This window comes from Lactuca virosa, chromosome 8 (genome assembly GCF_052849685.1).
Source record: "Lactuca virosa cultivar CGN04683 chromosome 8, Lactuca_virosa_CGN04683_v6, whole genome shotgun sequence".
Classification (NCBI taxonomy): Eukaryota; Viridiplantae; Streptophyta; class Magnoliopsida; order Asterales; family Asteraceae; genus Lactuca; species Lactuca virosa.
In genome coordinates this window covers 199,191,161-199,202,427 of record NC_136433.1, presented here as the reverse complement: position 1 = coordinate 199,202,427, position 11,267 = coordinate 199,191,161, and the positions used below count along the sequence as shown (strand labels likewise).

Genomic DNA, 11,267 nt, shown 5'->3' with positions numbered 1-11,267 from the left:
TGTGTTTATGTCATTAGGGTTTAGTATATAAGATGCATGCATGCATCGTTCTCTGCACGCTTGATAATTATTATTCATTTCATTGTATTGTAACCCTAGCACACCTCTACAGTCGAAGTTCTTTATAGAGCTCTTCTGAGGTGGAGCATATTAATCATTCAGCTCTTGATTGATTCATCTGGTGTTCTTTGCTTTTATTGTGTTTGTCTAAATCTGTTACGAATCTAAACGATCTTATAGAATTTAATTCTCATCACTCCTCCACCGTGAGCTGAAAAACGCTACCTTGAGCCCTCGGGGGCTCCGCCCTGCCCTGGCTCCCATCCATGATCCTCAGAGAAGCTGGCGCTGGAGCCTGCGCTAGCTTAGAAGTAAGCAATGGACATTGGGCCTTTATGTGGCCCAACTGATCATAGTGATAACAAATCTGGATGTTGGACACTAGAGCCTATTGTCGGTAGTCCCACGCGATGTGGCCCTGCTTGCCACATTTGTGGCATCCCGAAGAAGATCAACAAGCTCCATCATGAACCTTGTCGCATTTCCTGCAAGTACGGCCTCTATGACTCCCAGATCTACCATCAACGGCTTTGAACCGCTTTGACGCAATCTGTGACTGCATTGGGGCCTGCCTCTGCTCCCTCGTCTGGAGCTCCATCTTGATCTCCCGCCTCCTAGCGGCCTCCTGTAAATCTACCAAAGAACCGTAGCGTTGCGTGGACACAAACTTCAGATGTCCGTCTTGAGCATGCTCAAGTACCGGGTCATCTGAGCTTGCTTAGAAGCAGCAAACTCAAGGCAAAACATGGCGCTCTCCGTAAAAATCTTGGTGATCTTCGTCACTGAATCAGTCCCCTCTCTCAAATCCAACTACTCCTGGTTCAACCTCTCTTGCTCCACCAGAGGAACATATCTAGAACGGAACATCTCAGAGAACTACTGTAAAACCCCGATCTAGGTATCAATCCAAATCACTAGATTGGTTCGGAATCCCAATCAGGTTAATGACACAAATCGTAAATATGAAATAAGAACACAATGTTGAATCTTCAATGTACACTATGTTAATCAAAAGTCTAGTACATAAGACTCTTTATGTATCTCGGTTCTCTCGGTCTCTCTCAAATCGAAATCAACAACTAGAATGACCAACTGTAAACACGGCTGAATCAATATAATATATATACCTAGACCTAATTACAAAGGCCCAGCCCAATGCCCAACCGAAATCACTTAGTGATTTCGGTCCAAACACCACCGAATTCATGGTGTTTTCGGTCCTAGACCGAGAACTCTAAAAGTTATGTAAAGTAAAGTATAAACCACAAATCATGTCCCATCAATCCCCCCTTGGTTAATAGCTTTCTTTTCTTTTTAATCTTCTCTTTGTTCTTGACTTTCAGCTTTTACCTTCGATTTCTTCACGACTTCAAGATGAACATATGAATTTCTACATGAATGACTTCATCTTGAAAAGTTGGACTTCCTTTAAAATTTGACTTTGAACGCACATTGGATATAGAGGCTTCTTGTATAGGTTCTTCAAAATCAGCACTTTCAACTTTGAAATACTTCAATGATAATAACAGAGAAATCAATTCTTCTAGATCACTTCAGCAGGTTCACAGATAGCAGCAAATTGATTGAGGAGGCTTCAATGCAATTCGACACATAACTTCAAATACAGCATCACCTTGCTTTTGGAGTTGAAAGGTTGTGTGTTGAAAAATAATCCTCTCTTCTTGTTCTTTCAAATGAATATTCTTCATCGATCACAAATGCGTCTTGAAAAGTAACCATGACTAAAAGTCCCTGTGGATCACAGAGTCATAAAGACCCTTCTCACCATAGTTGTTCAAGAACCCAGCCTTGGCTAAGATGGAGACTACTCGTTGTATCTGTGTGAACACGGAGGAACGCACTGCGATTTGTTGAGTATCGGAGAACTACTTGTGGCTATTTTTGATGTTAGCCCCTGCATATCCTCGATAAAAGATCTCAATACAATTTTCAAGTTAACTTGGCCCTTGGCGAGACGTTCAATGGTTTCTGAATCTCAGCTGAGTGTACCATTCTAGTGCCAGTGAGAATTAATTAGGAATAACTCACAAAACCATCATGTGACAAAAGTATCCGAGGACATATTTCCAAAGTTTAGCATGAAACGAGGTCAAGGCCCTTTGGAGGGACATTCAGCGATAATCGTGCCTTGCGTGTTGCATCACCCTAGTGCCAATAACCGTTAATTCCTTACCTGCGGAGAATGTATCCGAGAATACATTTGAGTCTCCGCAGTTTTGCATGACAATGAGAATGTCATGACCCTGGGCGGGAAATTGAACGATATCTGTTTCCCGGTTGGGTGAATCGTCTTGGTGCCACGACAGTTCTTAGGTAAAGATAACTAACAAGACCAATTTTGACAATCTATACAGTTTCAAACTTTCAATTCCTTAAATACGACAATTCTTAGAGAGAAACTGCCTAACTGACAGTTTGTACAGTTTCATGCCTTCAATTCCTTGTGAAAGTAGTGTGAGTAATTCTGTCAATTCCTTTTAAAATCTCTTTTTACACAACAAATTCCGACACAGTCTCCTTGGGTCTCTTATTCTTTTGAATTCGCATTTTAAGACAAATGAAATTTTTGAGATAAAAATAAAAATAAAATAAACTTAGCACACAATAAAAATAACTAAGAAATAAAAGTAAAATGAAAGTACGCTAAAAAACAATAGAATATTTTTTGATATTTGATTTTTATGAAAAAGAAATAAAAACAGAAATAAAAATATTTTTGGAATTTTTAATTTTATGATTTTTGTTTGGTTTTAATTCTCCCGCTAAATTTGTGCATAGAGGAGAAATAAAAAATATGAAAAAATTTAACGAAAACATACAAAATATACAAAAAATTGTTTGTCGGTCTTCAAAACGAATCATTTTAAGAAAACTCACAAGCACATCAAAACGAGCTTTTCCAAAAGGTTTTATAAACAAATCGGCCACATTATTATCAGTGTGGTTTTGTTCCAAATGAACAAGTTTACGCTCAAAACAATCTTGTATAAAATGAACTTTAATATCTATGTGCTTGGTTTTAGAATGTTGAACTGGATTTTTAACAATAAGAATAGCAGGATCATTATCACAGAAGATAGGAGTGTCAAGAAAATTAAACCATAATCCAGCAGTTGATATTGCATCCAGATGACCTTAGAACAGCAAGCAGATGCAGCAACGTATTCAGCCTCAGTTGTAGAAGTGGACATAGTTTGTTGTTTCTTACACTGCCACGAGATCAATCTATCTCCCAAGAGTTGACATCTAGCACTTGTAGATTTCCTGTCAATGTCACAACCTCCATAGTTGCTGTCAGCAAAATCAAAAAGATCAAGTTCACGATTTTTAGGATACCAGAGACCCAATTTAGGTCTTCCTTTAAGGTACCTAAAAATTCGTTTGGCAGCAGTTAAATGAGAAAAGTTTAGGATTAGCCTGATGGCGTGTGCATTGACAGACAGCAAAGAGTATATCTGGTCTGCTAGCAGTCAGATACATCAGAGAACCAATCATGGATCGATATAGAGTTCGATCAACTGATTCTCCATACGGATCTAATGTCAACAGAGGTCGTTCGGCCATGGGAGTCGAAGTAATTTTAGCATCCTTGAACCCGAATTTCACCAAAATGTCATCAACATATTTGCCTTGATGCGGTAGAATGCCCGAAGAATCCTGACGCACTTGCAATCCTAGAAACATCGTCATTTCGCCTAGAGATATCATCTCAAACCTCATCTTCATGACCTTTTCAAAATCTTTGCATAGTTCATCATTTGTTGACCCAAAAATGATATCATCCACGTAGATTTGAACAACAATGAAGTCTTTCTTCACTCTTTTGATGAACAACGTATGATCAATCGTGCCTCTTGTGTACCCATGAGTTAATAGATGCTCGGTCAAATTGGCGTACCAAGCTTGAGGGGCTTGATGAAGACCATAAAGTTCCTTGTCCATGTTGTACACATGATTTGGAAATTTTGAGTTGACAAAACCGGGTGGTTGATCAACGTAGATTTCCTCTTTTACTTCTCCGTACAAAAAGCCAGTTTTCACATCCATCTGATATACAGTGAAACCCATGTAAGAGACGTATGCTAAGAATATATGAATTGCTTCCAGTCGACCCACGGGAGCATATAACTCTGTGTAATAAAGACGTTCTATTTTCCTGAAACCACGAACAACCAAACGCGCCTTGTTTCGCAAAATCACCCGGCTATCATCTTGCTTGTTGCAGAAAATCCATCATGTGTCAAGAGACTTCTTTCCTTCAGGAAGTTCTACCAGTTGCCAAACATTCAGCTTCTCAAATTTATTCAGCTCTTCATGCATAGCCTCCACCCAACTTGGTTCATTAAGGGTCGTCTCAACGTTATTCGGCTCGATTTAGGATATGAAGCACGAATATAGACATTCGTTAACATATCCTCTCTGGCTTCTGGTTTTGACTCCATCCGCCATGGAACCTATAACATTTTCGATGGGATGGTCACGCTAAACCCTTGAAGAAATATCATGATCTACCGCTTGTGAAAAGATTGGAAGAATCGTGATGTTCTCTACCTTGCATGTGGCTGAATCACTTCTATCCGATGATCAGAAGTCGTATGAAGTACTCGCCACATACTCATCAGGAATTCTCTCAGGAAAGAGGAAATCCATAAAAGTAGAATTAAAAGTTTCTGCAGAGTCAGAGATGACATTTTCAGTAGAGGTAACATTTTCTTCCAGAACTAGTGAATCGTCAGCCTTTTTCGGAGATTCAGCAGGTGTTTCATCATCTACTGGTAGGGGATCCGCAGTGCCATCATTCAAGCTTGTAGTTTCATCCTGCAGTATCAATGGCTTGATAGGTTTAGCAATGATCACTTCTTCTTTATCGTCCCTACTTGATCCACACGAGTTTAGATGGGTACCTGAAACATGATCAGAAAACACATAAATTGGTTTAAACAATTCAGCCTAATCAAATAACCAATCAGGGCCGACTCGAGCATCTGCCTCATTTTCTTCTAGCCAGCGGACATCAAAGGACTCCACGATCTGCTTGGTAGCTTTATTCAAGACCCGATAAGCAATGCGTCTAGCATACCCGACGAAGTAGCAGTCATCAGCCTTTGAATTGAACTTTGGAGTGGCTTCGAGATGAAGAAGAGTGCATGGGCATCCAAAAGTGTGGATTTGAGCAACAGTCGGTTTGTGACTGTAGAGGATTTCATATGGAGTCCTCATATGATGTTTGTTGATTAGGATCCGGTTCTAAACATAACATGTCGTAGTGATAGCCTCAGCTCATAAGAACACCGGTAATTTTTAGTCTCAAAGCATTGTTCTAGCAGCGTCGATTAGGGTTCTATTCCTTCTCTCAGCAACACTGTTTTGTTGTGGTGTGCGAGTAGCACTGAATTGACGTTGCACCCCCTTTTCAGCACAGAAATGATCCATAATAGCATTTTTGAATTCTTTCCTATTGACGCACCAGATGCCTTTCACCTTCTCATTGGCCTGATTCTCAATCAGGACGATGAACCTCTTGATCAGCTCTGCATTTTCACTCTTATTCTTCAGAAAGAATACCCAGGTAAAATGTGAGTAATCATTTATTATAACAAGACAGTACGAGCTTTTGTTGATGCTAAAAACATTGACTGGTCCAAAGAGATCCATGTAAAGCAACTGAAGAAGTGTATCAATTGAGTTGACCATTTTGGGCTTGTGCAGTTTACAATGATGCTTTCCCTATGCACAGGCCACACACTTCTCGAAGGTGACAAAATCTTTGATTATACACATAATTATACATCATAACTTAATATTTTAATTACTTTTATGCCCTTATTAGAACAAAAGATACTTAATTTGTTATGAATTATGTTGTAGAGATAAAAGACGTGCTTGGAGTGAAAAGGAAGTTGGAAGCTGGACCGGGAGTTGGGAGTTAGAGTCAAAGCTTTAAAATGAAGAAAAAATACCCAACACGTCGTGGTGGATTTCCCACGGCGTGGCAATTTGCTTCGAAGACTTGTAGACCACGGGATAAATACGAAGACCACGGCGTGGTAACCTTACCACGTCGTGGTGGTCTGAATTTAGGAAAACTATATATAGATCTCATTCTCCTCCGAATTGGAACTTTTGGCTCTGGAAGTGATCATCACTTTTGAAGGCAAAACACATGTTCTTAGGCTTGGAAGCAAGGAATTCGGTCAAACCATTGGAAGGAGGAGCATTAAGGCAACAAATCTCTACACTTTGATTTTTCATTAGTTTCTACCATGTCAAATTCTATGAATTTCGATTTTGTGTTTTTGTTTGTTGAAATCATGAGATAAATACTCATCACTTTCGTTTTGCCCAGGATTGATTGTTTAATTATGGTTGAATTTATGGATTGGATTTAGCTATTTGGTTATTTGTTGATTTTTCTTATTAAAGAACCTCAAGTACTTTTGATAACTATTTTATCTACTTATTGCTGAATTTGATTAAGTTAGTATGACTATCTTCCTTAGTTATATTTGAATCTTATGATCTTGTAAATTGCAAAATTGTAGGACTAGAGTTGTGAACAAAACCTAGGGTTAAGTAGGAAAGTGGGTAAAAATGTATAGGAGCTAATATATGGCGGCAAATCATATATTGAATTGAATCAATAAACTAAGTTGATCAATCGATTATAAGTCTAATCAATTCAAACCAAACACTAGTAAACTTGTAAGTTTGTCCGCTTGATCACCGAATAAGTAAGCTAGTTTGCTAAAGGATTAAATTAGTGAATATTAATTTGGTCATCTTAGGAATCGGTAACTAAAGAAACTAAAATCCATTGCACTTCCATAAATCAACCATAATAACAAGTAAATCCAAAGCTAAACGAAAGTCTCTTACTCACATTGGTTAATTCATCATTGTTCTCTTGCCTAGTTTAGTTTTAGCTTAATTAATTGATAATTAGTTAGTTTGGTAATTGAAGTATCTAGTCTTGCAAAACTAGGAAAACAAAACCTTTTCTAATTTCATTAGTAAGTAGTTAATAGTAGAATAAAGTTAGCCAAAACACCGTTCCTTGAGTTCGACACTTGTTCTTACCATAGCTATACTATTACACGATTAGGTACACTGCCTAGTGTGTTTAATAGTCTAGTGAAAGAAAAATTAGTTTTATTAAATTGAAATTTGAACAAATATATATACACATTAAATACACATCAAGTTTATGGCGCCGTTGCTGGGGAACGGTGCAGTTTTAGTTACTTTATAATCTGCCATTTTATTAGTATTATTTACTGTTTAGTTACTTTCGCTTTATTTAGTTTTTACTTCTTTTTGACTCACCACGACGTGGTAATTTTTACCACGCCGTGGCATCGTAACAGTAAATCTTTATTTTTCGTTTTTGTTCTTTTACGTGTTTCTTTTGTTTATTTGTAGTTCGTTTATGACTCGTGGATCAAAGTCATCTTTGATTCCGCCACTTGAAGACCCAGAATCCGCTTTTCACAAAAAAAAGACAAAACCGTAAGAAAATCTGAGACACCAAAGAAGTCCCCTTTTAAGAATCTCTAGTCGGTTTTTAGCAAGAAGAAGGGAAAAGTGGGAGAATCCAACAAAACACTGAAGGACGAAGATACAAAGAGCGATCCAACAAAGGAAGACACCGAGTACGAAACAGAAAAGGAAGGAAGCAAAACCAAATCTAAAACAGAAAGCATGTTAAACAAAGAACCCGACAACACTATGGCGAAGATTGCCGACCTCTTGATGGAGGGGTACAAAAAGAGAGTTCGAGACGACACCGGACCGGGGCTTGTGCAACCCACCATACCCGCCACTACCACATTTGAACTTAAGGGGCACATGCTTACTGCACTAAAGAATATTCCTTTCACCGGAAAGGATCACGAAGATTCTTATAAGCATCTTGATGAAGTGAACGACATCGCCGACTACTTCAACAATCCAAATGTTCCAAGAGAAACGGTGTTGTTAAGGATGCTCCCTGTCACTTTCAAGGGAGACGCGAAGGATTGGCTGAAGGCACTTCCACCAGGCGCGATAACGAAGTGGGCAAGGATGCGTGAATCGTTTTTGGAACAATTTTTCCCACCATCCAAGGTGGCTAAGCTCAAAAAGGCCATTGCTAATTTTGAAAAACAGATGCGGGAGTCGTTGTATGAAGCATGGGAGCGCTATAAGGGACTACTGAGGAATTGCCCTCAAAACGAACTCAATGTGCTACAAGAAGTGTCGATCTTTTATGATGGGGTAAACGTCACCACTAGACAACTCCTTGACTCTCAAGGCCCCTTAACTAAGAAAAATCCGGCAGAAATTAAGGAGCTCATTGAAGAATTCTCTAAACACTCTAGAGAATACCATAATCCGAGGAATGATGTCACAAGGGGATCTGCTAATGCTGCTTCGGAAGATATGTCGGCAGTATTGGCAATGTTGCAAAACATGGATAAAAGAATGACTAAAATAAATCAAACAATTCATGCTATTCGGGTTGGGTGTGAAAACTGTAACGGGCCACATTTGACTGGAGATTGTGACCTTGATGAAAATGGAAACCAAAAGGTTCAAGCTTTCTACTCGAGCGATGATCGTTTTGATGAAGACTGGAGAAAGCCTAAGAAAAAGTGGTTACCTTATGATGAGTACAAAAAGACCAAGGAAGAAAAGTTTGAACAAAAAGGGAGAGGCTTTTATCAAAGAGAGGAACCACCGGTTGAAAAGAAATCTGATTTTGAGGCAATGCTTACCCGATTTGCAGCAGCATCTGAAAAAAGGCACGAGGGAACTGAAGCAGCAATTAAAGAACAACAAATAATGATGAAAAAGAAACAAGTAATGATGAAGTAACAGCAAGACATGATGAAAAACCAGCAAGCACTGTTTAAAAATCAACAAGATTCAATCCTCACCATAAAACAAAATCTCGGGCAACTAGCTAAGCAATTCAATGAAAGGCCTATGGGAGGACTTCCAGGAAACACTGAACAAAACCCAAGAGGGGCTCACATCCAAGCCATTACTACCAGAAGCGGGAAAATTATCACTCATTTAACGCCCATAGACAGAAACAACTCGGACGGGGAGAAGTAAGTTCAAGAAGAAAGTCAAGGACAAAGATCTGAACAATCACCACGATGTGGTACAAATGCCACAGCGTGGCAAAAAGTTGAAAAGAAAACTGATGAACCCGTAAAGCCTTACCTCCCACGATTGCCATTCACAAGTAGAGCAATTCAAGAAAAGCATGTTGATGATTATCGGAAGTTCTTAGACCACATAAAGTCTCTTGAAATAAATATTCCATTCCTTGAGGCCTTAGTCGAAATTCCAAAATATGCCAAGTTCCTCAAGGACCTTTTAACAAACCGAAAAAAATGGAGGGACTATCGAAGGTGGTATTAAATGAAACTTGTTCCGCTGCAATGCTAAACATGTTACCAAAAAGATGGGTGATCCGGGAAGCATAACCTTACCATGCCAATTCGGGAATCTAGAAACTAGTCATGCTCTAGCCGATTCGGGAGCTAGTGTTAATGTGATGCCCTATTCGTTTTTTAAGAAGCTTGATCTCCCCGAACCAAGACCGGTCCGCATGGTCATACATTTAGCTAACAAGACCATGACTTTCCCAAGGGGTATATGTGAAGACTTGCTCATAAAAGTGGACGAACAAGTCCCAATCATCCTTGGAAGGCCCTTTTTGAGCATCGCCCGAGCCTTGGTTGAAATTAGAGAGTCCAAACTCACTCTCCGATTAGGAGAAGAAACTGTCACTTTTGGGGTTAATCGAGCAATTCAACATTCAAGAGCAAGTGATGATACGACTTTTTCTGTCGATATCATCGATGAACTATTTGAAAAGGATCTAGGAGGGTGGAAAGAAAAAGAAACCGAGGGGTTTATGGTGTTTGAAGAAGTAAATTTTGATGTCGAACTCGATCTACCAGAATTGGAGAAGTTATTGGAAGAAAGTGATTACAATGAAGTGATAAAAGAGGCAGAACAGGAAACACGACGTGCTGATATCAACACGCCGTGGTCAAAAAAAATTTCGCGATCTGACAATAAAAGTTGTGACACCACGACGTGGCAGGAAGCCCACATCGTGGTTTCTGATGAAAAGCCAAAAGTTGAGCTTAAAGCCTTACCCGAGCACCTGGAGTACGCATTCTTGGAAGAAGGGCAACAAAAACCAGTAATTATAGCATCCGATCTAGCTAAACATGAAAAAGAAATCCTCATGGAAGTCCTAAAGAAATGACAAGGTACCATAGCATGGAAGATAACCGACATCAAGGGGACTAGTCCAGCTTATTGTTCTCATAAGATCAACCTAGAAGAAGGAGCTAAACCCATAGTTCAACGCCAAAGAAGACTTAACCCCAATATGCAAGAAGTGCTTAAAAAGGAGGTGGTTAAACTTTTAGATGATGGTATCATTTACTCAATCTCCGATAGTCCATGGGTAAGTCTGGTACACGTAGTACCAAAGAAGGGAGGAATGACCGTGGTTACCAATGAAGATAACGAGTTAATCCCAACAAGAACAGTGATCGGGTAGCGCGTTTGCATCGACTATCGGAAGTTTAATGATGCTACATGCAAGGATCACTTTCCGCTACCATTTATCGATCAAATGCTCGAAAGACTATCCGGACATCTTTTTTATTGTTTCCTTGATGGTTTCTCGGGGTACTTCCAAATCCCAATTGACCCTCAAGACCAAGAAAAGACCACTTTTATTTGCCCAAGTGGGACATTTGCATATAGGCGCATGCCTTTTGGGTTATGCAATGTACCAACTACATTCCAAAGGTGCATGACGGCTATCTTCCATGACATGATCGTGAAATTTATGGAGGTTTTCATGGATGACTTCTCGGTATTTGGGTCCTCTTTTGAAGATTGTTTATCTAACTTAGACCTAATGCTAGAAAGATGTGTGAAGACCAACCTAGTTCTAAATTGGGAGAAGTGCCACTTCATGGTAACGGAAGCGATTGTGTTAGGACACAAAGTCTCAAGGTCGCGGATAGAGGTGGATAGAGCTAAAGTTGACACGATAGCTAATTTACCACTCCCAATGAATGTAAAAGGGGTAAAGAGATTTCTAGGCCATGAGGGCTTTTATCGCCGTTTCATTAAAGACATTTCGAAGATCACGAGGCCATTAACTATAC

The 11,267-nt window shown here is 39.4% G+C and overlaps 1 protein-coding gene and 1 non-coding gene across 2 annotated transcripts; one reads left to right on the top strand and one right to left on the bottom strand.

Moving 5' to 3' along the window:
• Positions 1-8,190: 8,190 nt before the first annotated feature.
• Positions 8,191-8,297, bottom strand: LOC145134971 (small nucleolar RNA R71). Its single transcript, XR_013719452.1, has one exon. It is a non-coding gene; the product is annotated as a small nucleolar RNA R71 (small nucleolar RNA).
• Positions 8,298-9,532: 1,235 nt separating this feature from the next.
• On the top strand, positions 9,533-10,348 carry LOC145131196 (uncharacterized). Its single transcript, XM_079065924.1, has one exon. The coding sequence runs from the start codon at positions 9,533-9,535 to the stop codon at positions 10,346-10,348; it is 816 nt and encodes a 271-aa protein (XP_078922050.1).
• Positions 10,349-11,267: the final 919 nt, after the last annotated feature.

What these genes read in the sequence shown, in the direction of transcription:
- LOC145131196 (XM_079065924.1), top strand. Translation starts at nt 9,533, where the DNA reads ATGGGTGATCCGGGAAGCATAACCTTACCATGCCAATTCGGGAATCTA.